The sequence below is a fragment of the Alosa pseudoharengus genome, unplaced genomic scaffold, assembly GCF_046254945.1.
Source record: "Alosa pseudoharengus isolate Yale_2024_CS ecotype anadromous, Long Island Sound unplaced genomic scaffold, YU_APseudo_1.1 YU_APseudo_1.1_scf_1, whole genome shotgun sequence".
NCBI lineage: Eukaryota > Metazoa > Chordata > Actinopteri > Clupeiformes > Clupeidae > Alosa > Alosa pseudoharengus.
Window position 1 is genome coordinate 13232840 of NW_027468564.1, and position 25627 is coordinate 13258466.

At 40.2% G+C, this 25627-nt stretch overlaps 2 protein-coding genes across 2 annotated transcripts in view; one reads left to right on the plus strand and one right to left on the minus strand.

Annotated features, from left to right (window-relative positions):
- LOC143136805 (uncharacterized) overlaps positions 1-25627 on the minus strand; it is a 76558-nt gene that overhangs the window by 22837 nt on the left and 28094 nt on the right. The gene's annotated exons all lie outside the window — the stretch shown is intronic.
- Positions 467-10087, plus strand: LOC143140961 (histone-lysine N-methyltransferase set-1-like). The gene is made up of 9 exons (XM_076302413.1): positions 467-948; positions 1342-1369; positions 1897-2005; positions 4413-4575; positions 4758-4950; positions 6215-6283; positions 6778-6846; positions 9447-9515; positions 10010-10087. Exons 3-9 carry the CDS (start codon positions 1903-1905, stop codon positions 10085-10087), a joined length of 744 nt encoding a protein of 247 aa, XP_076158528.1. The 5' UTR covers positions 467-948; positions 1342-1369; positions 1897-1902.

Genomic DNA, 25627 nt, shown 5'->3' on the forward strand with positions numbered 1-25627 from the left:
TGAGTTGTTGTGGTATTATGGTGTTGAATGCAGAACTGAAGTCTATAAACAGCAATCTCACATATGAGTCTCTTTTTTCCAGGTGGGTGAGGGCTGGGTGGAGGGCAGAGCAGATTGCATCCTCTGTAGACCGTTTGGCTCGGTATGCAAACTGGAAGGGGTCCAGGGTGGGGGGGAGAATGGATTTGATATGTGACATGACAAGCCGCTCAAAGCACTTCATGATGATGGGTGTCAGTGCCACAGGGCGGTAGTCATTGAAGCAGGATGGAGCAGTTTTCTTCGGCACAGGTATGATGGTGGCAGCTTTGAAACAAGATGGGACGATGGCTTGCTTCAGGGAAGTGTTAAAGATGTCTGTGAATGTTGTGTGTATGTGTGTGTGTGTGTCTGTGATTATCGATTACGATCTTTACTCTGTTGAGCCTGTGTTTGTGTGTATGTGTGTGTGTGTGTCTGTGTGTGTGTGTGTGTGTGTGTGTGTGTGTGTGGGTTTGTCTTTATCACAAGATGGGGACTTCGACCTGACAAAGTAGTCACGGGGTGGGGACCGCTGGAATGGTGGGGACTTACACTTGGTCCCCATTATGTTTTTCCTTTAGATGAGCCTAGAACAACATTGCCAACTGCCTAGATACAAAATTTTAGGTTGGCCTATATGTCATGAAATTTTGAAAATGTGTGTTTTGTGTGTGTTTTGGGGTGCTCAGTACCGCCAACCCATGACCAGACACTGTAACTGCATATCTCTCTCACACACACACACATATGGCCATCTACCAATCAGATCCGAGAAATCAGAATATGCAAATGAGTAGATCGCATCATCAAAAGACCGCCAGAAAACCAAAAGCAGAAGAAGAAGCAGCCACCATTTTGGGAACAGCGATATTTTTTCTACAGATCTTTACTATTTTATGGAACATCATCCAACTTCACAGATAAAAAGTAAGTTTAATTAAATTGCGAGAGTAAATGTTAATTGTAGATTGTCAAATAAGAATGCATGCCTAACTACTGTAAGTGTTAATGTTCAGGGTCAAGGGGAGCACATGTAGCAGCAAGTAGCCTAGCTTATAGCTAAATTGCATGTTAAGATGGTTGCCCTATCATTGAGAGTAGCATGGTGAATTCTTTAATTATGTACTTGTATAATATGGGTAAAATGAGTTATGAATGCTGGAATAAAGTTCTTGATAGTATTCTATGTGCATGTAGATATCACACTTCTCATACCTAGTTTTGACATTACAAATAAGGTAAGTTAAGTATAACTTTGCATTCAGAAAATGTAATGTTATCAGACTTCATTTGACTAATTGTCATTTTCTCAAACTTCAGAGGACAACCATGCCAGCAGCAACAAAAGGTAAATACCTATTACTACAGCATATTGTATCAGTTTATACACATTAACTCGAAATGTTTGAACTAAGAAAACAAATGAGGGCGAGGGAAGTCAAAAGGCTACATAATGCATGGTGGGCTAGCATCGGTAGATGTCAGTTCTTTTTATCTGTAGGCAGTTTCAAAGCAGTTGGTAAATGCTAGTTGTGGTTGTTGTTAAATTTGACTACGTAAATATTGTGTTTGTTTTTATGCCTTACTCTTAAGACATACTTTCACAAAACCTGGTGTTATATTGGTTAAACTAACACCACGTTTGTAGTTGCTAGCACATTATGCTAGGCAGCTCATATGCAAAGATGGCTAAGTAAATTGTAAAATTTACGTCGCCATCTTTCCAAGTGAGCCAGCATAATGTGCTAGCAATTACGAATTTGGTGCACATTGAGTTAGCAACAGTTCATTTCCCTTGAAGGAATAACTTCTGCTGTCCAAATGTGGTAAACTGACACTATACAAATCGTTTAATATAAATGTCTTCATTTACAGATTAACATGCTACGACGAAGACGAAATCCCATGCGCGAAGCATGTGACCATGCACGTAATTGCAGAGACACTGAAATGCTGGAAGCTAAGTTCATTAGCCCTAAAAAAGGTATGTTATATTTTAAACTGGAAACAGCAGGAAAACAGAAATGTTTGCTAACAGCTCAGAACTCTGTAAAAGATGTTCAGTTGTGTCTTGAGATCTACTTATTCCTCCACAAGGCACTATTTTAAAAACTAGCTTCAGGCAGGCAGTGTCATATTCAAGTTCACAGACTAGCCTACAGCAATTTGTTTGTTCAAGTAATTCTGCGCTGGTTTTGAGTTGTGTAGGTTGCAGTATAAAGTGAGTGTTATCATGTACAAGTGTTGAGAGTTCGCCGACATGCTGCAAACATTTAACATATGTCCCCGCTCGATAGTGGTAAGAATATGCTTAATTTATGTGTCAGCCTGTGCGCTGTTTGTGTACACTGAGCAAAGGTCACAGTCATTTGCAGTGAACAGTAATTAAGACTCAACCGTGGATAAATTCGGCGTTAACAAATTGTCTCGTTCACATGCGGTGAAGGCATAGCACAGACAAGCTCACAAGACGCTGTGAACTTTTGTCGAACACTTTGGTCGTTGGCATGTTTGTTTGATGTGTAAAGGCGACGTGATGTCGGGTATTACATTCACATCAAGCCAGAGGTAATCATGCATGCCTGTGTATGCGCGTGACTACATGTTTATTTACTGGTTTGACTAAGATTTGCAGTCAGGACGCAATTTCTTGCTTGTTCATGTAGGCTACACCTGTTGAGAGTTCGCCTACATGCTGCAAAAAACATGTCCCCGCTATTGGTAAGAAATATGCTTAATGTGTCAGTCTTGTGCGCTGTTTTTGGATACTGAGCAAAAGTCACAGTAATTTACGTGTTAACAGCAAGTAATTCAAACTGAACCGTGGATAAATTCGGCTTTAACAAAGTCATTGTCTCGTTTACATGAGGTGAAGGCATACGTTGTACGTCAATGTTGCAATACATTTCACGCAGCTGCATGCATAACTGAAGGCGTGAATGAAGTGGCCACTGTATGTAGCACAGACGAGCTCTCAAGAAGACGCTGTAAACTTTTTGTCAAACACTTTGGTCGTCGGCAGGTTTGTTTCATAGATGTGTAAATGCTGGCGACGTGATGTAGGCTATATAATCACTTGTAGACATCACACCAGTCATGCCTGTGTAGAGGCTACAGTAGGCTATGCTCGTGGCTACGTTTATTTAGTGGAAATTTGAGTAAGATTTGCAGTCAGGACACGATTTCTTGCTTGTTCATGCTCAAGATTAGAAAAGAATGCGTATGATCGTGTGCTTTGAAGTGTTACTTTTAAACATGGAGTGAAGGTGGCTTGATTCAAAGATTATGTTTCAAGAGATTGTGGACTTTAGCTTAGGCCATCGATAACTGAGTATTAATATACTGCAAAACTGCTGCTTATCTAATACAATCTAACCAAGTGTTATTAATCTTATATCAAGATCAGAAACTATTGGTATTGTTTTCAGTATAATGAGTTATACAGAGTATCTAGACCCCTATAGTTTCTGATCTTGAGGGTTCCCTCTCAGTAACAACGTGAACAACGCACATCACACTCTCACCAACCAATCCTGAACAGTTCGGATGAGGGTATGACATCTAGGTGTAGATGTGAAAAAGTTAACTTTCAGTTCAAAAGCAGCGGTAGCATAGGCTAGTGTTGTTCAACAATGAGCTAGGTTAATAGATGGAAGCAACACAAATAGCAAGGGATCTTCAAATTAAAGTTACAACGATATCTGTGCCTTAGGCAGAAGGGATACTGTCTATGTGCACATCTGACTGTTTGAAAATGACAGCGCAAATGCACACTTCTCACTTTCCACACATGCATTTCTTGTGGTAAATGTTTGTCTATGCTTCCCTCCAGATTGAATTTTACATTACATTTATGAGATCTTAGCTTTGAGGCAGATATAGAATGATCAAGCCAAATAACAGGCCATGATGAATGCTCTGCAAATAGGCTCAACTGATGTACCCTATTTAGATGTGTTGAATTTTTTTGTATGCACACTTTTCCCTATGAGAAACTTTACTAGTAGGCTACTGGCAATAATTCAAAACTACTTTCACCTCTGCTTTTACATGCAAATTTAAAATAGAAACCACTTGTGAATAACCAAGATTTTTTTCATGCGGGTATAATTTACAGGGATTGGACTGGTATGATTTATCATAGCCTAATTTATCATACTGGCATGATTTAAAACATAGGGTGAAAGTGAGAATTCATGAAGCACTTTTGAGAAAATGTCAAAATATTGAGATATATATTCTATATTGTCAAATAGACTAAAAATATTGCAATATTATTTTTAGCCATATCGCCCGGCCCTACCTGGTTCCTGATTTAAGGCCTAAGTTTATATGCTCATGTATGCTGATGAAGTTTTTTGTACATTTCTGACCCACATTCTGTTTTTCAGGCCGTGGTGTCTTTACCTTAGCACCATTCCAGCAGGGTGATTTCGTGGTTGAATACAGAGGAGTAATCATTGATGCAGTAGAAGCTCAGCATAGGAGGAAAATCTACCATAAAGCTTGCTGTGTCTTTTTGTTTGACTTTAAATGGAAAGGCAAATGGTGGTGGTAAGTTTTAGGCTAATAGGTAAAGTGCTACTGCCAGTTCCAAAGATCTTACTAAATGTACTAACTGGATAAAAAAAAAACTGTAAAACTCTTAGGGAGTTAGAAAATGAGCCTATTCCTCAAAAATAGCCTGGAGTGTTCCTTCAAAAAATTGCTCTTGTTGATTTTAATGCATTTTCCAGCATTGACGCAGCATTGGAAGACAACAGTCTTGGGAGATTGGTGAATGATGACCATAAGACTCCTAATTGCCGCATGAAGTTAATTGAGGTTGATGGTAAACCACATCTCTGTTTGTTCGCCCTCCGTGATATTTGCCAAGAAGAGGAGATCACTTATAATTATGGCGGAACAGACTGGCCATGGAGAAATGAGGTGAGATCTAGCAGCATTAGCAATTTCTGTTTAAAATAATAACTTTATTAGATTTAAATTAGAATAATAGCTTTCTTCAATTTCTGTGTACTGCTTTTCAGTTTACAAACACCTGTACTTTGCTTGCATGGTTTTATTAATCACTGTCCCAACCTGTGAGTGATCCCTTTCTTAGTTAGCGTGCTTCCATCCAACTTCCTAATGCACATTTTATCTATTCGAATGGAAACAACATGAAATGCACATCAAAATTTTGAATGCGCATCAAAATTTGATTTGCTAGAGGGGGGGTGGATCCACTCTCGATGCGCATAAGGTATAATGCGAATAAAGTTGATGGAAACAGTTTATTCGCATTGCGTTATGTAACCTTCAGAGAATCTCAGCCATCTCTGGCACTTCCCCAACATTAGGCAACTTAATGTGCTCTCTTGCTTGTTCCTGTAGAATAAAACAAATTGAATTCACACATCGGTGCACAGTTGTTTTGCTGACGCCAAAGTTTTCACTAACAACTCTGTATTCGGCACACGTCGCAAGTTTATGCAACATGCCATTCCTGTAGAAAACCTGTAGCCCAATTACATGCCTGCAGGTATGACTGCTTTAACAATAGAATGATAGGGTAAAACATCATTCCTGAATACTGAATATCATAATATATTAGCCTAAAATTAATGTGCAGTAAGCAGAATGTAGGCATGGCTGCATGTGACATTTCTACAGATCAGAATGATATATGCCTAACAACTGTTTTGAGTTAAGGCTATAGTTAAGCTTATTGAACACAGACATTTACATCGATAGTCTGGCGTTATAATTTATTTGCCTCGGGTGTACTGTGGAGTGGGTAAGACTGTTTTTAGTGGCAGGCTAACACATACTGATCACCTGCGCTAGCCTAGCACCTGCGAACTCTGCAACTAGAAATATTCTACCTCAGCTTGCTATACATTGTCATTATTGAAGTTGAGTATGTTTGTGTGTAGGGTTTGTAGGTTTTTTAAGATTTATTTCACTTAGTCCCCACAACTAATGCTTTATCCTTTCTTAACTTGCTTCTAATTATCATATTGAAGTCAGGTTTGTGTGTAGGGCCTTCATGGTTTCTTGCACCCGGTCCCTATAACTCATGTTAAATTAAGTAATGAAAGATGGCAATTTAAGTGCAAGGTGAAAGTGTTTAGAAGGTTGTTATGACTGACGGTCTATTTATAAGGTACACGTTAACACTTTGTGCCCATGTCTTTCTCTTCTTATCAAGAGTGAGGATGCCACTTGCAGCCTGGAAAATGTGCCTTCTACCAGTGACCTCCCAACATCTGCCACTCAGGTAACATAATCAGTCTTTGCCTGTTGTGGAAATAGTATTGTGAAGTAGAATTTGACAGTCATTAGGTAGGCTAGGGCCACAGTAATAGCGCTGGTGCTTACACCTCATGTGAAACTAGTTTGTACAGCTATCGTTCTGCTCACTGTAACATAACTCCTGGAGCTGTATGTAAACTATTGCTAACTAGCTAGTTAGCCACTAATTTGAATTACATGCAACTTTTACTGCATCATACTAGGAGAGAGAAAATGCCAGGCAGAAAGTAACCATTCTTGTCATCTCATGAGAGAGGCTGCTTGTATGTCTGTTAGCACTACTTTGCTAGCCTAAGTAACATTAGCAATGGGTACAGTTTATAGCATACATGCACTGTTTTAAAAAAAGATACAAATCTAAGTGCAAGGTGAAGGTGTTTAGAAGGTTGTTATGACTGACGGTCTATTCATAGGGTACATGTTAAAACTTTGTGCCCATGTCTTTCTCTTCTTATCAAGGGTGAGGATGCCACTTGCAGCCTGGAAAATGTGCCTTCTACCAGTGACCTCCCAACATGTGCCACTCAGGTAACATAATCATGATGTGTCTGTTAGCACTACGTAGCCAGCCTAAGTAACGTAACCTTTGGGTACAGTTTATAGCATACAATTTCTTCCCCTTTGTCTTACAAGATATGTAGTCTTTGCTTTCACTTGATTCCAACAACTGATATATCCTATTGAAGCTGAGAGTATGCCAGGGCTTTTTGAATTCTATCAATTGGTCCCCACAACTGATGTTTTATCCTACCTCACTTTGATTCTAACTGTTTTATTGAAGTGAAGTGTGTGTAGGACCGCTTGAGATGCCTTTAGTTGGTCCCCACAACTTTGTGTGTGTAGGACTTTTTCAGTTGGTCCCCACAACTCATGTTTTATCCTACCTCAATTTGATTCTATCTGTTTTATTGAAGTGAAGTGTGTGTAGGACCGCTTGAGATGCCTTTAGTTGGTCCCCACAACTTTGTGTGTGTAGGACTTTTTCATTTGGTCCCCACAAGTGATGTTTTTACAGTCCCTCAATTTTAAGTGTTTGGCAGTAGCTGAGTGTATTCCGTGCCTTTTCAAAGGGGTGGGTCAGGATTCTAGACATAGAACCTCATTTTCAAGTTAGCAAGTGTGATATTTATCAGTGGAGACTGTTTTCAGCACGTTTTATCCAGTCCTTCTAGTTGCAGAGTTGCAAGTCAACAGTATGTGTTAGCTTGCCAGTAAAAACAGTCTTACCCACTCCACAGTGCACCCGAGGCATATAAATTATAACACCAGACTATCGATGTAAATGTCTGTGTTGATAGAATACTGTTAGAAATAAAATTACCCTTGCATTGCATTGCAATAGTTCTACTTTGTTCCCTGAAGTTGGTAGTAGGCATATAAGCAGCGGCAGCGGTGGACTGATATTACCTAGGCTACTACTAGGTGTCCCGATTGGAGTGCGCTTCTCTGTTTACTTTTCGGCGCAGTACTACTAACCAGAGCAAGTAAAATTCTGCCGCTGCTTAGAAACTAGTCCCTCAAAATATAATGCGATCACTTAAAATGCAAGGATAGAATAATGTTAGAAATAAAACTATCAACACAGACATATACATCGATAGTCTGGCGTTATAATTTATTTGCCTCGGGTGTACTGTGGAGTGGGTTAGACTGTTTTTAGTGGCAGGCTAACACATACTGATGACTTGCGCTAGCCTAGCACCTGCGAACTCTGCAACTAGAAGGACTGGATGAAATATGTTTAAAACGGTCTCCACTGATAAATATCACACTTGCTAACTTGGAAATGAAGGTCCTAAGTCCAAAATCCTGAACCACACCTTTAAATTCATTTGTATGGTCTTCACAACTGATCATTTATTCTACCTCAGCTTGCTATTAGAGGGTGACACGGGAAGCAATTTTCACTCCCGTCCCATCCCGAGCCCGCACAAATACTCCCGTCATATCCCGATCACGTGACAGCCCCCCCAAAAAAATTCTGTCCCGCAAAATCCCGAGAGAAAGACTCCCGAATCCCGTCCCGCTCCCTATGTTGATGTCTAAAGTTATCCGACTGTTAGGCTACAGTAGCGTGCGGTGACCATACATTTTGGTAGGGCAGAAAGCCTTGTCTAACTTTTCTTTAATAGCCGATCATTTTGGGCTATATTAAAATTACATATTTTACAGTACTTTGCTGTAGGCTATGCTTAAATCATTTCATAGTTAGATCTCATCCCATCAGTTAAGTTTGCACCGTTCTCATCACGTTAAACCAGCGAAGCATAGCAACGTTGCTATGAGTAAACAAAACAATTTTTTGTGTTCCGCCAGGGTTATGCGATAAATATATTGAGGAATGCGATCGTCAAGGTGTCATGCCCAACCATTGCATGACACATTAAACTCAACGAGAATCGCTTTCCCGGACAGCTCGTGCAATTGAATAGAGTTGTCCTTTGCTGATACTTTCGCCTGTAACTGTTTCTTTGCATCCATTTTGCCTTAGGGCCTATCGCTGAAGCTGATTGATTGTGAACAGGGCAGCTGCTTGTCTTGCTCTGATAGGCTACCAATCAACAACAAACGTATTGTGGGTTGTAATTGGTTCTCTTTTCTAAAACGAAATGCCTCACGTCTTTGGGCGCACTCACTGCATTGCAGCGTCATTTTTTAAGTTAATAATCTCTGGCTTCCCGCCAGCTCCCGTTTATTATTTCCTGTCCCGTCCCAATCACGTTACCAACAGTGAAATTTACTCCCGTACTGCGGGAAACCCGCGGGAATACCGTGACCCGCGGGAGTCCCGAAAAATTGTCACCCTCTACTTGCTATGCATTGTCATTATTGAAGTTGAGTATGTTTGTGTGTAGGGTTTGTAGGTTTTTTAAAATTTCTTTCACTTAGTCCCCACAACTAATGCTTTATCCTTTCTTAACTTGCTTCTAATTATCATATTGAAGTCAGGTTTGTGTGTAGGGCCTTCATGGTTTCTTGCACCCGGTCCCTATAACTCATGTTAAATTAAGTAATGAAAGATGGCAATTTAAGTGCAAGGTGAAAGTGTTTAGAAGGTTGTTATGACTGACAGTCTATTTATAAGGTACGTTAACACTTTGTGCCCATGTCTTTCTCTTCTTATCAAGGGTGAGGATGCCACTTGCAGCTTGGAAAATGTGCCTTCTACCAGTGACCTCCCAACATCTGCCACTCAGGTAACATAATCAGTCTTTGCCTGTTGTGGAAATAGTATTGTGAAGTAGAATTTGACAGTCATTAGGTAGGCTAGGGCCACAGTAATAGCGCTGGTGCTTACACCTCATGTGAAACTAGTTTGTACAGCTACCGTTCTGCTCACTGTAACATAACTCCTGGAGCTGTATGTAAACTATTGCTAACTAGCTAGTTAGCCACTAATTTGAATTACATGCAACTTTTACTGCATCATACTAGGAGAGAGAAAATGCCAGGCAGAAAGTAACCATTCTTGTCATCTCATGAGAGAGGCTGCTTGTATGTCTGTTAGCACTACTTTGCTAGCCTAAGTAACATTAGCAATGGGTACAGTTTATAGCATACATGCACTGTTTTAAAAAAAGATACAAATCTAAGTGCAAGGTGAAGGTGTTTAGAAGGTTGTTATGACTGACGGTCTATTCATAGGGTACATGTTAACACTTTGTGCCCATGTCTTTCTCTTCTTATCAAGGGTGAGGATGCTACTTGCAGCCTGGAAAATGTGCCTTCTACCAGTGACCTCCCAACATGTGCCACTCAGGTAACATAATCATGATGTGTCTGTTAGCACTACGTAGCCAGCCTAAGTAACGTAACCTTTGGGTACAGTTTATAGCATACAATTTCTTCCCCTTTGTCTTACAAGATATGTAGTCTTTGCTTTCACTTGATTCCAACAACTGATATATCCTATTGAAGCTGAGAGTATGCCAGGGCTTTTTGAATTCTATCAATTGGTCCCCACAACTGATGTTTTATCCTACCTCACTTTGATTCTAACTGTTTTATTGAAGTGAAGTGTGTGTAGGACCGCTTGAGATGCCTTTAGTTGGTCCCCACAACTTTGTGTGTAGGACTTTTTCAATTGGTCCCCACAACTGATGTTTTATCCTACCTCACTTTGATTCTAACTGTTTTATTGAAGTGAAGTGTGTGTGTAAGACCGCTTGAGATGCCTTTAGTTGGTCCCCACAACTTTGTGTGTGTAGGACTTTTTCAATTGGTCCCCACAACTCATGTTTTATCCTACCTCAATTTGATTCTAACTGTTTTATTGAAGTGAAGTGTGTGTAGGACCGCTTGAGATGCCTTTAGTTGGTCCCCACAACTTTGTGTGTGTAGGACTTTTTCAAATGGTCCCCACAAGTGATGTTTTTACAGTCCCTCAATTTTAAGTGTTTGGCAGTAGCTGAGTGTATTCCGTGCCTTTTCAAAGGGGTGGGTCAGGATTCTAGACATAGAACCTCATTTTCAAGTTAGCAAGTGTGATATTTATCAGTGGAGACTGTTTTCAGCACGTTTTATCCAGTCCTTCTAGTTGCAGAGTTGCAAGTCAACAGTATGTGTTAGCCTGCCAGTAAAAACAGTCTTACCCACTCCACAGTGCACCCGAGGCATATAAATTATAACACCAGACTATCGATGTAAATGTCTGTGTTGATAGAATACTGTTAGAAATAAAATTATCCTTGCATTGCATTGCAATAGTTCTACTTTGTTCCCTGAAGTTGGTAGTAGGCATATAAGCAGCGGCAGCGGTGGACTGATATTACCTAGGCTACTACTAGGTGTCCCGATTGGAGTGCGCTTCTCTGTTTACTTTTCGGCGCAGTACTACTAACCAGAGCAAGTAAAATTCTGCCGCTGCTTAGAAACTAGTCCCTCAAAATGTAATGCGATCACTTAAAATGCAAGGATAGAATAATGTTAGAAATAAAACTATCAACACAGACATTTACATCGATAGTCTGGCGTTATAATTTATTTGCCTCGGGTGTACTGTGGAGTGGGTTAGACTGTTTTTAGTGGCAGGCTAACACATACTGATGACTTGCGCTAGCCTAGCACCTGCGAACTCTGCAACTAGAAGGACTGGATGAAATATGTTTAAAACGGTCTCCACTGATAAATATCACACTTGCTAACTTGGAAATGAAGGTCCTAAGTCCAAAATCCTGAACCACACCTTTAAATTCATTTGTATGGTCTTCACAACTGATCATTTATTCTACCTCAGCTTGCTATGCATTGTCATTATTGAAGTTGAGTATGTTTGTGTGTAGGGTTTGTAGGTTTTTTAACATTTCTTTCACTTAGTCCCCACAACTAATGCTTTATCCTTTCTTAACTTGCTTCTAATTATCATATTGAAGTCAGGTTTGTGTGTAGGGCCTTCATGGTTTCTTGCACCCGGTCCCTATAACTCATGTTAAATTAAGTAATGAAAGATGGCAATTTAAGTGCAAGGTGAAAGTGTTTAGAAGGTTGTTATGACTGACAGTCTATTTATAAGGTACGTTAACACTTTGTGCCCATGTCTTTCTCTTCTTATCAAGGGTGAGGATGCCACTTGCAGCCTGGAAAATGTGCCTTCTACCAGTGACCTTCCAACATGTGCCACTCAGGTAACATAATCAGTCTTTGCCTGTTGTGGAAATAGTATTGTGAAGTAGAATTCGACAGTCATTAGGTAGGCTAGGGCCACAGTAATAGCGCTGGTGCTTACACCTCATGTGAAACTAGTTTGTACAGCTACCGTTCTGCTCACTGTAACATAACTCCTGGAGCTGTATGTAAACTATTGCTAACTAGCTAGTTAGCCACTAATTTGAATTACATGCAACTTTTACTGCATCATACTAGGAGAGAGAAAATGCCAGGCAGAAAGTAACCATTCTTGTCATCTCATGAGAGAGGCTGCTTGTATGTCTGTTAGCACTACTTTGCTAGCCTAAGTAACATTAGCAATGGGTACAGTTTATAGCATACATGCACTGTTTTAAAAAAAGATACAAATCTAAGTGCAAGGTGAAGGTGTTTAGAAGGTTGTTATGACTGACGGTCTATTCATAGGGTACATGTTAACACTTTGTGCCCATGTCTTTCTCTTCTTATCAAGGGTGAGGATGCCACTTGCAGCCTGGAAAATGTGCCTTCTACCAGTGACCTCCCAACATGTGCCACTCAGGTAACATAATCATGATGTGTCTGTTAGCACTACGTAGCCAGCCTAAGTAACGTAACCTTTGGGTACAGTTTATAGCATACAATTTCTTCCCCTTTGTCTTACAAGATATGTAGTCTTTGCTTTCACTTGATTCCAACAACTGATATATCCTATTGAAGCTGAGAGTATGCCAGGGCTTTTTGAATTCTATCAATTGGTCCCCACAACTGATGTTTTATCCTACCTCACTTTGATTCTAACTGTTTTATTGAAGTGAAGTGTGTGTGTAAGACCACTTGAGATGCCTTTAGTTGGTCCCCACAACTTTGTGTGTGTAGGACTTTTTCAATTGGTCCCCACAACTGATGTTTTATCCTACCTCACTTTGATTCTAACTGTTTTATTGAAGTGAAGTGTGTGTGTAAGACCACTTGAGATGCCTTTAGTTGGTCCCCACAACTTTGTGTGTGTAGGACTTTTTCAATTGGTCCCCACAACTGATGTTTTATCCTACCTCACTTTGATTCTAACTGTTTTATTGAAGTGAAGTGTGTGTAACACGCTTGAGATACCTTTAGTTGGTCCCCACAACTTTGTGTGTGTAGGACTTTTTCAATTGGTCCCCACAACTGATGTTTTATCCTACCTCAGTTTGATTCTATCTGTTTTATTGAAGTGAAGTGTGTGTAGGACCGCTTGAGATGCCTTTAGTTGGTCCCCACAACTTTGTGTGTGTAGGACTTTTTCAAATGGTCCCCACAAGTGATGTTTTTACAGTCCCTCAATTTTAAGTGTTTGGCAGTAGCTGAGTGTATTCCGTGCCTTTTCAAAGGGGTGGGTCAGGATTCTAGACATAGAACCTCATTTTCAAGTTAGCAAGTGTGATATTTATCAGTGGAGACTGTTTTCAGCACGTTTTATCCAGTCCTTCTAGTTGCAGAGTTGCAAGTCAACAGTATGTGTTAGCCTGCCAGTAAAAACAGTCTTACCCACTCCACAGTGCACCCGAGGCATATAAATTATAACACCAGACTATCGATGTAAATGTCTGTGTTGATAGAATACTGTTAGAAATAAAATTACCCTTGCATTGCATTGCAATAGTTCTACTTTGTTCCCTGAAGTTGGTAGTAGGCATATAAGCAGCGGCAACGGCGGACTGATATTACCTAGGCTACTACTAGGTGTCCCTATTGGAGTGCGCTTCTCTGTTTACTTTTCGGCGCAGTACTACTAACCAGAGCAAGTAAAATTCTGCCGCTGCTTAGAAACTAGTCCCTCAAAATGTAATGCGATCACTTAAAATGCAAGGATAGAATAATGTTAGAAATAAAACTATCAACACAGACATTTACATCGATAGTCTGGCATTATAATTTATTTGGCTCGGGTGTACTGTGGAGTGGGTAAGACTGTTTTTAGTGGCAGGCTAACACATACTGATGACTTGCGCTAGCCTAGCACCTGCGAACTCTGCAACTAGAAGGACTGGATGAAATATGTTTAAAACGGTCTCCACTGATAAATATCACACTTGCTAACTTGGAAATGAAGGTCCTAAGTCCAAAATCCTGAACCACACCTTTAAATTCCTTTGTATGGTCTTCACAACTGATCATTTATTCTACCTCAGCTTGCTATGCATTGTCATTATTGAAGTTGAGTATGTTTGTGTGTAGGGTTTGTAGGTTTTTTAAGATTTCTTTCACTTAGTCCCCACAACTAATGCTTTATCCTTTCTTAACTTGCTTCTAATTATCATATTGAAGTCAGGTTTGTGTGTAGGGCCTTCATGGTTTCTTGCACCCGGTCCCTATAACTCATGTTAAATTAAGTAATGAAAGATGGCAATTTAAGTGCAAGGTGAAAGTGTTTAGAAGGTTGTTATGACTGACGGTCTATTCATAGGGTACATGTTAATACTTTGTGCCCATGTATTTCTCTTCTTATCAAGGGTGAGGATGCCACTTGCAGCCTGGAAAATGTGCCTTCTACCAGTGACCTCCCAACATGTGCCACTCAGGTAACATAATCAGTCTTTGCCTGTTGTGGAAATAGTATTGTGAATTAGAATTTGACAGTCATTAGGTAGGCTAGGGCCACAGTATTAGCGCTGGTGCTTACACCTCATGTGAAACTAGTTTGTACAGCTACCGTTCTGCTCACTGTAACATAACTCCTGGAGCTGTATGTAAACTATTGCTAACTAGCTAGTTAGCCACTAATTTGAATTACATGCAACTTTTACTGCATCATACTAGGAGAGAGAAAATGCCAGGCAGAAAGTAACCATTCTTGTCATCTCATGAGAGGCTGCTTATATGTCTGTTAGCACTACTTTGCTAGCCTAAGTAACATTAGCAATGGGTACAGTTTATAGCATACATGCACTGTTTTAAAAAAAGATACAAATCTAAGTGCAAGGTGAAGGTGTTTAGAAGGTTGTTATGACTGACGGTCTATTCATAGGGTACATGTTAACACTTTGTGCCCATGTCTTTCTCTTCTTATCAAGGGTGAGGATGCCACTTGCAGCCTGGAAAATGTGCCTTCTACCAGTGACCTCCCAACATGTGCCACTCAGGTAACATAATCATGATGTGTCTGTTAGCACTACGTAGCCAGCCTAAGTAACGTAACCTTTGGGTACAGTTTATAGCATACAATTTCTTCCCCTTTGTCTTACAAGATATGTAGTCTTTGCTTTCACTTGATTCCAACAACTGATATATCCTATTGAAGCTGAGAGTATGCCAGGGCTTTTTGAATTCTATCAATTGGTCCCCACAACTGATGTTTTATCCTACCTCACAAGGATTAAAGTTCTCCGTCATAGGACGGATTTCCGTCAATTTGATTTTAGAAATGTCATATTTGAGATCGATGCAGATCCGATGAGAAAAAAAATAGGAGGGGGGGGGGGGGACTGTCACCTTTGCTTTTCCTTTTTTAAGGCAACTACAAATATTAGGTAAATGTTTAAAGACCTAATGTTCTTGAGAACTTTCTGTGTCTCAATCCGTGACCGCTCAAGAAGATACGTCCTATACGGCCTACGTCAGCCATGAGTTTCGCTTTGTATGTTGTAGCTACACACTTGTCTCGGGCGTTTGCTTAAAAAAAAGAACACGTATGGAGGACTATAACAGTCTAAAAGTTGGATTATAGTGACACAATCGAGACAGCTGATGAGGTTGGCCAATCCGTTTAACTTTTTTGGATATGATATTGTGAGCTCTATGTGCGAATTCGGAGGCTGTGTTCTTTCCGTGCATCAATGTAGACACTTACTATCGCGAACTCTTGTCAGGGGAGGTCATTCATTTTGGGTGTCACCTATGACTTGAACAGATAGCCTGCTATGCCACCCGATGTAGGCTACTATTATTGTTACAGTTTTTAATCAATGCAACTAACATTATGTGTAAAGCGACGCAATATAAACCGTAGCCTATGCAATTTATTATCCCGTCTGCTATGACATACAACAATGTTTTTCACAATTTGCGACGGAAGGTTTTGACTGAGCGTGTCGAGTAAGGGGGTCAGTCGTGTTTGTGACGCACAGCCTTGTAGCCTATTTTGCTTAGGCCTCACTTTTAACGACAATAGGTTGTGAGTGTATGTTGACAAAAAACCATACAATTAAAATAGTCAACTTAAAACTTTGCTATAAAATATTATTAATTTATAGCACAAAATCATAACCAGTGGGCCTACCAGAACCTCGCATATTAGCGTCATGATTTGTGTGCGTCTATTTGGCAAGGCCACTAGCTGTCATGGACGCGTTGTTGCTAAAGGAAGGCAGGTGTCAAAAGTTAAAAAATAAATGCAGATGGGCAGCTGTTGGAAACGGGGGAGAACTAACAAGCCATGGTGTAAAGAAATTAAAGTGCCAGGAGTTTGCTTTTGCGCGGTTCGCTGCAAGAAAATTGTTTATGGATACAATAGGAAAACGTTTTAGCACGCCACCAATCAGAAGACCGCCATAAGGTTAACGTTCGTGCACTTCAGGACATCTTACCTGGTGCAACTAGCCACCACGACAGAGGTAGGCTACGTTTATCTATGGCTGACCGTTTTTACGTTTAGAAAGTAGGCTACGCATGTTCTTTCATAGCGCAACACGACCTGTCCTTAACCATATCGCAACCTCTTGTCAACCTTATACAATCTGTTGCTGAAGACAAAAGCGCCGACTCCAGATTGTCGTTACAAATGCGCAGACCTCCTGCATGAGCACACACAGTATTGCTGCTCATTGGAAAACTGAGTTGTCTGTAAAACTCAAAATTACCATGTTATCATTAAATGCGGATGAGGCAACAAATGGAAATATGAACAATATCTAGAATGTTCTGATTTCTTACTTTGATGAGGAAATGGGAAGTCTTGCAAACTTGATTTTATAGATTTTACTTGGTGTTGAATTGCATATTAACAAGAAAAAAATCTCCCCTTTAAACACTTTTGGCCTGAAGTAATTAAATAAGAGTGTGTTAAAGCCTTTCTACAATATTGCTGCAGTAGAAAAGAACAGCAATGGCTAATCAGCAATGGTCAGGGATGGTACTAAAATATATTTTTGTTCATCAGGAAAACTCAATCTCAATCAAGAACACTCTCAATTCGCCTTATTCACATGGCGGCCATTGGCGGCTAAAACGAGGCTACAGGGTACACAAACCATAGGATTGTTATGTTCTATGCATTCACCTGTAGGTGGCATTAATTATATAGTAAGTGTACCCTGTAGCCTCGTTTTGGTTTAAACAATGGCCGCTGTCTGAATAAGGCGAATACTCCCTTTACTTTGCTGTTTGCATCTTTTTGTACATTAAAAACCAATAGGTCGCGACCGCAAAAGGGGTGCTATCTCTATAGGTAGATATGAACAACGTATGACTTATGGCCTGAAAAAAGTTCAGTCAAACGATTTTTTTTCACTTTAATCCCTGACCTCACTTTGATTCTAACTGTTTTATTGAAGTGAAGTGTGTGTAGGACCGCTTGAGATGCCTTTAGTTGGTCCCCACAACTTTGTGTGTGTAGGACTTTTTCAATTGGTCCCCACAACTGATGTTTTATCCTACCTCACTTTGATTCTAACTGTTTTATTGAAGTGAAGTGTGTGTAGGACCGCTTGAGATGCCTTTAGTTGGTCCCCACAACTTTGTGTGTGTAGGACTTTTTCAATTGGTCCCCACAACTGATGTTTTATACTACCTCACTTTGATTCTAACTGTTTTATTGAAGTGAAGTGTGTGTAACACGCTTGAGATGCCTTTAGTTGGTCCCCACAACTTTGTGTGTGTAGGACTTTTTCAATTGGTCCCCACAACTGATGTTTTATCCTACCTCACTTTGATTCTAACTGTTTTATTGAAGTGAAGTGTGTGTAACACGCTTGAGATGCCTTTAGTTGGTCCCCACAACTTTGTGTGTGTAAGACTTTTTCAATTGGTCCCCACAACTGATGTTTTATCCTACCTCAGTTTGATTCTATCTGTTTTATTGAAGTGAAGTGTGTGTAGGACCGCTTGAGATGCCTTTAGTTGGTCCCCACAACTTTGTGTGTGTAGGACTTTTTCAAATGGTCCCCACAAGTGATGTTTTTACAGTCCCTCAATTTTAAGTGTTTGGCAGTAGCTGAGTGTATTCCGTGCCTTTTCAAAGGGGTGGGTCAGGATTCTAGACATAGAACCTCATTTTCAAGTTAGCAAGTGTGATATTTATCAGTGGAGACTGTTTTCAGCACGTTTTATCCAGTCCTTCTAGTTGCAGAGTTGCAAGTCAACAGTATGTGTTAGCCTGCCAGTAAAAACTGTCTTACCCACTCCACAGTGCACCCGAGGCATATAAATTATAACACCAGACTATCGATGTAAATGTCTGTGTTGATAGAATACTGTTAGAAATAAAATTACCCTTGCATTGCATTGCAATAGTTCTACTTTGTTCCCTGAAGTTGGTAGTAGGCATATAAGCAGCGGCGGACTGATATTACCTAGGCTACTACTAGGTGTCCCTATTGGAGTGCGCTTCTCTGTTTACTTTTCGGCGCAGTACTACTAACCAGAGCAAGTAAAATTCTGCCGCTGCTTAGAAACTAGTCCCTCAAAATGTAATGCGATCACTTAAAATGCAAGGATAGAATAATGTTAGAAATAAAACTATCAACACAGACATTTACATCGATAGTCTGGCGTTATAATTTATTTGCCTCGGGTGTACTGTGGAGTGGGTAAGACTGTTTTTAGTGGCAGGCTAACACATACTGATGACTTGCGCTAGCCTAGCACCTGCGAACTCTGCAACTAGAAGGACTGGATGAAATATGTTTAAAACGGTCTCCACTGATAAATATCACACTTGCTAACTTGGAAATGAAGGTCCTAAGTCCAAAATCCTGAACCACACCTTTAAATTCCTTTGTATGGTCTTCACAACTGATCATTTATTCTACCTCAGCTTGCTATGCATTGTCATTATTGAAGTTGAGTATGTTTGTGTGTAGGGTTTGTAGGTTTTTTAAGATTTCTTTCACTTAGTCCCCACAACTAATGCTTTATCCTTTCTTAACTTGCTTCTAATTATCATATTGAAGTCAGGTTTGTGTGTAGGGCCTTCATGGTTTCTTGCACCCGGTCCCTATAACTCATGTTAAATTAAGTAATGAAAGATGGCAATTTAAGTGCAAGGTGAAAGTGTTTAGAAGGTTGTTATGACTGACGGTCTATTCATAGGGTACATGTTAATACTTTGTGCCCATGTCTTTCTCTTCTTATCAAGGGTGAGGATGCCACTTGCAGCCTGGAAAATGTGCCTTCTACCAGTGACCTCCCAACATGTGCCACTCAGGTAACATAATCAGTCTTTGCCTGTTGTGGAAATAGTATTGTGAAGTAGAATTTGACAGTCATTAGGTAGGCTAGGGCCACAGTAATAGCGCTGGTGCTTACACCTCATGTGAAACTAGTTTGTACAGCTACCGTTCTGCTCACTGTAACATAACTCCTGGAGCTGTATGTAAACTATTGCTAACTAGCTAGTTAGCCACTAATTTGAATTACATGCAACTTTTACTGCATCATACTAGGAGAGAGAAAATGCCAGGCAGAAAGTAACCATTCTTGTCATCTCATGAGAGAGGCTGCTTGTATGTCTGTTAGCACTACTTTGCTAGCCTAAGTACAAGGATTAAAGTTCTCCGTCATAGGACGGATTTCCGTCAATTTGATTTTAGAAATGTCATATTTGAGATCGATGCAGATCCGATGAGAAAAAAAATAGGAGGGGGGGGGGGGACTGTCACCTTTGCTTTTCCTTTTTTAAGGCAACTACAAATATAAGGTAAATGTTTAAAGACCTAATGTTCTTGAGAACTTTCTGTGTCTCAATCCGTGACCGCTCAAGAAGATACGTCCTACGTCAGCCATGAGTTTCGCTTTGTATGTTGTAGCTACACACTTGTCTCGGGCGTTTGCTTATAAAAAAGAACACGTATGGAGGACTATAACGGTCTAAAAGTTGGATTATAGTGACACAATCGAGACAGCTGATGAGGTTGGCCAATCCGTCTAACTTTTTTGGATATGATATTGTGAGCTCTATGTGCGAATTCGGAGGCTGTGTTCTTTCCGTGCATCAATGTAGACACTTACTATCGCGAACTCTTGTCAGGGGAGGTCATTCATTTTGGGTGTCACCTATGACTTGAACAGATAGCCTGCTATGCCACCCGATGTAGGCTACTATTATTGTTACAGTTTTTAATCAATGCAACTAACATTATGTGTAAAGCGACGCAATAGGCTATAAACCGTAGCCTATGCAATTTATTATCCCGTCTGTTATGACATACAACAATGTTTTTCACAATTTGCGACGGAAGGTTTTGACTGAGCGTGTCGAGTAAGGGGGTCAGTCGTGTTTGTGACGCACAGACAGCCTTGTAGCCTATTTTGCTTAGGCCTCACTTTTAACGACAATAGGTTGTGAGTGTATGTTGACAAAAAATAACCATACAATTAAAATAGTCAACTTAAAACTTTGCTATAAAATATTATTAATTTATAGCACAAAACCATAACCAGTGGGCCTACCAGAACCTCGCATATTAGCGTCATGATTTGTGTGCGTCTATTTGGCAAGGTCACTAGCTGTCATGGATGCGTTGTTGCTAAAGGAAGGCAGGTGTCAAAAGTTAAAAAATAAATGCAGATGGGCAGCTGTTGGAAACGGGGGAGAACTAACAAGCCATGGTGTAAAGAAATTAAAGTGCCAGGAGTTTGCTTTTGCGCGGTTCGCTGCAAGAAAATTGTTTATGGATGCAATAGGAAAACGTTTTAGCACGCCACCAATCAGAAGACCGCCATAAGGTTAACGTTCGTGCACTTCAGGACATCTTCCCTACCTGGTGCAACTAGCCACCACGACAGAGGTAGGCTACGTTTATCTATGGCTGACCGTTTTTACGTTTAGAAAGTAGGCTACGCATGTTCTTTCATAGCGCAACACGACCTGTCCTTAACCATATCGCAACCTCTTGTCAACCTTATACAATCTGTTGCTGAAGACAAAAGCGCCGTCTCCAGATTGTCGTTACAAATGCGCAGACCTCCTGCATGAGCACACAAAGTATTGCTGCTCATTGGAAAACTGAGTTGTCTGTAAAACTCAAAATTACCATGTTATCATTAAATGCGGATGGGGCAACAAATGGAAATATGAACAATATCTAGAATGTTCTGATTTGTTACTTTGATGAGGAAATGGGAAGTCTTGCAAACTTGATTTTATAGATTTTACTTGGTGTTGAATTGCATATTAACAAGAAAAAAATCTCCCCTTTAAACACTTTTGGCCTGAAGTAATTAAATAAGAGTGTGTTAAAGCCTTTCTACAATATTGCTGCAGTAGAAAAGAACAGCAATGGCTAATCAGCAATGGTCAGGGATGGTACTAAAATATATTTTTGTTCATCAGGAAAACTCAATCTTAATCAAGAACACTCTCAATTCGCCTTATTCACATGGCGGCCATTGGCGGCTAAAACAAGGCTAGGGTACACAAACCATAGGATTGTTATGTTCTATGCATTCACCTGTAGGTGGCATTAATTATATAGTAAGTGTACCCTGTAGCCTCGTTTTGGTTTAAACAATGGCCGCTGTGTGAATAAGGCGAATACTCCCTTTACTTTGCTGTTTGCATCTTTTTGTACATTAAAAACCAATAGGTCGCGACCGCAAAAGGGGTGCTATCTCTATAGGTAGATATGAACAACGTATGACTTATGGCCTGAAAAAAGTTCAGTCAAACGATTTTTTTTCACTTTAATCCCTGTAAGTAACATTAGCAATGGGTACAGTTTATAGCATACATGCACTGTTTTAAAAAAAGATACAAATCTAAGTGCAAGGTGAAGGTGTTTAGAAGGTTTTTATGACTGACGGTCTATTCATAGGGTACATGTTAACACTTTGTGCCCATGTCTTTCTCTTCTTATCAAGGGTGAGGATGCCACTTGCAGCCTGGAAAATGTGCCTTCTACCAGTGACCTCCCAACATGTGCCACTCAGGTAACATAATCATGATGTGTCTGTTAGCACTACGTAGCCAGCCTAAGTAACGTAACCTTTGGGTACAGTTTATAGCATACAATTTCTTCCCCTTTGTCTTACAAGATATGTAGTCTTTGCTTTCACTTGATTCCAACAACTGATATATCCTATTGAAGCTGAGAGTATGCCAGGGCTTTTTGAATTCTATCAATTGGTCCCCACAACTGATGTTTTATCCTACCTCACTTTGATTCTAACTGTTTTATTGAAGTGAAGTGTGTGTAGGACCGCTTGAGATGCCTTTAGTTGGTCCCCACAACTTTGTGTGTGTAGGACTTTTTCAATTGGTCCCCACAACTGATGTTTTATCCTACCTCACTTTGATTCTAACTGTTTTATTGAAGTGAAGTGTGTGTGTAAGACCGCTTGAGATGCCTTTAGTTGGTCCCCACAACTTTGTGTGTGTAGGACTTTTTCAATTGGTCCCCACAACTCATGTTTTATCCTACCTCACTTTAATTCTAACTGTTTTATTGAAGTGAAGTGTGTGTAGGACCGCTTGAGATGCCTTTAGTTGGTCCCCACAACTTTGTGTGTGTAGGACTTTTTCAATTGGTCCCCACAACTGATGTTTTATCCTACCTCACTTTGATTCTAACTGTTTTATTGAAGTGAAGTGTGTGTAACACGCTTGAGATGCCTTTAGTTGGTCCCCACAACTTTGTGTGTGTAGGACTTTTTCAATTGGTCTCCACAACTGATGTTTTATCCTACCTCAGTTTGATTCTATCTGTTTTATTGAAGTGAAGTGTGTGTAGGACCGCTTGAGATGCCTTTAGTTGGTCCCCACAACTTTGTGTGTGTAGGACTTTTTCAAATGGTCCCCACAAGTGATGTTTTTACAGTCCCTCAATTTTAAGTGTTTGGCAGTAGCTGAGTGTATTCCGTGCCTTTTCAAAGGGGTGGGTCAGGATTCTAGACATAGAACCTCATTTTCAAGTTAGCAAGTGTGATATTTATCAGTGGAGACTGTTTTCAGCACGTTTTATCCAGTCCTTCTAGTTGCAGAGTTGCAAGTCAACAGTATGTGTTAGCCTGCCAGTAAAAACAGTCTTACCCACTCCACAGTGCACCCGAGGCATATAAATTATAACACCAGACTATCGATGTAAATGTCTGTGTTGATAGAATACTGTTAGAAATAAAATTACCCTTGCATTGCATTGCAATAGTTCTACTTTGTTCCCTGAAGTTGGTAGTAGGCATATAAGCAGCGGCAACGGCGGACTGATATTACCTAGGCTACTACTAGGTGTCCCTATTGGAGTGCGCTTCTCTGTTTACTTTTCGGCGCAGTACTACTAACCAGAGCAAGTAAAATTCTGCCGCTGCTTAGAAACTAGTCCCTCAAAATGTAATGCGATCACTTAAAATGCAAGGATAGAATAATGTTAGAAATAAAACTATCAACACAGACATTTACATCGATAGTCTGGCATTATAATTTATTTGGCTCGGGTGTACTGTGGAGTGGGTAAGACTGTTTTTAGTGGCAGGCTAACACATACTGATGACTTGCGCTAGCCTAGCACCTGCGAACTCTGCAACTAGAAGGACTGGATGAAATATGTTTAAAACGGTCTCCACTGATAAATATCACACTTGCTAACTTGGAAATGAAGGTCCTAAGTCCAAAATCCTGAACCACACCTTTAAATTCCTTTGTATGGTCTTCACAACTGATCATTTATTCTACCTCAGCTTGCTATGCATTGTCATTATTGAAGTTGAGTATGTTTGTGTGTAGGGTTTGTAGGTTTTTTAAGATTTCTTTCACTTAGTCCCCACAACTAATGCTTTATCCTTTCTTAACTTGCTTCTAATTATCATATTGAAGTCAGGTTTGTGTGTAGGGCCTTCATGGTTTCTTGCACCCGGTCCCTATAACTCATGTTAAATTAAGTAATGAAAGATGGCAATTTAAGTGCAAGGTGAAAGTGTTTAGAAGGTTGTTATGACTGACGGTCTATTCATAGGGTACATGTTAATACTTTGTGCCCATGTATTTCTCTTCTTATCAAGGGTGAGGATGCCACTTGCAGCCTGGAAAATGTGCCTTCTACCAGTGACCTCCCAACATGTGCCACTCAGGTAACATAATCAGTCTTTGCCTGTTGTGGAAATAGTATTGTGAATTAGAATTTGACAGTCATTAGGTAGGCTAGGGCCACAGTATTAGCGCTGGTGCTTACACCTCATGTGAAACTAGTTTGTACAGCTACCGTTCTGCTCACTGTAACATAACTCCTGGAGCTGTATGTAAACTATTGCTAACTAGCTAGTTAGCCACTAATTTGAATTACATGCAACTTTTACTGCATCATACTAGGAGAGAGAAAATGCCAGGCAGAAAGTAACCATTCTTGTCATCTCATGAGAGGCTGCTTATATGTCTGTTAGCACTACTTTGCTAGCCTAAGTAACATTAGCAATGGGTACAGTTTATAGCATACATGCACTGTTTTAAAAAAAGATACAAATCTAAGTGCAAGGTGAAGGTGTTTAGAAGGTTGTTATGACTGACGGTCTATTCATAGGGTACATGTTAACACTTTGTGCCCATGTCTTTCTCTTCTTATCAAGGGTGAGGATGCCACTTGCAGCCTGGAAAATGTGCCTTCTACCAGTGACCTCCCAACATGTGCCACTCAGGTAACATAATCATGATGTGTCTGTTAGCACTACGTAGCCAGCCTAAGTAACGTAACCTTTGGGTACAGTTTATAGCATACAATTTCTTCCCCTTTGTCTTACAAGATATGTAGTCTTTGCTTTCACTTGATTCCAACAACTGATATATCCTATTGAAGCTGAGAGTATGCCAGGGCTTTTTGAATTCTATCAATTGGTCCCCACAACTGATGTTTTATCCTACCTCACTTTGATTCTAACTGTTTTATTGAAGTGAAGTGTGTGTAGGACCGCTTGAGATGCCTTTAGTTGGTCCCCACAACTTTGTGTGTGTAGGACTTTTTCAATTGGTCCCCACAACTGATGTTTTATCCTACCTCACTTTGATTCTAACTGTTTTATTGAAGTGAAGTGTGTGTAGGACCGCTTGAGATGCCTTTAGTTGGTCCCCACAACTTTGTGTGTGTAGGACTTTTTCAATTGGTCCCCACAACTGATGTTTTATACTACCTCACTTTGATTCTAACTGTTTTATTGAAGTGAAGTGTGTGTAACACGCTTGAGATGCCTTTAGTTGGTCCCCACAACTTTGTGTGTGTAGGACTTTTTCAATTGGTCCCCACAACTGATGTTTTATCCTACCTCACTTTGATTCTAACTGTTTTATTGAAGTGAAGTGTGTGTAACACGCTTGAGATGCCTTTAGTTGGTCCCCACAACTTTGTGTGTGTAAGACTTTTTCAATTGGTCCCCACAACTGATGTTTTATCCTACCTCAGTTTGATTCTATCTGTTTTATTGAAGTGAAGTGTGTGTAGGACCGCTTGAGATGCCTTTAGTTGGTCCCCACAACTTTGTGTGTGTAGGACTTTTTCAAATGGTC

Bases quoted from the DNA above. Each gene is read 5' to 3' on its own strand.
- LOC143140961 (XM_076302413.1), top strand. From the start codon at position 1,903: ATGCTACGACGAAGACGAAATCCCATGCGCGAAGCATGTGACCATGCA. The intron at 2,006-4,412 runs GTATGTTATATT...TCTGTTTTTCAG, and splicing joins GTTCATTAGCCCTAAAAAAG to GCCGTGGTGTCTTTACCTTA. The intron at 9,516-10,009 runs GTAACATAATCA...CTTCTTATCAAG, and splicing joins TCCCAACATCTGCCACTCAG to GGTGAGGATGCTACTTGCAG.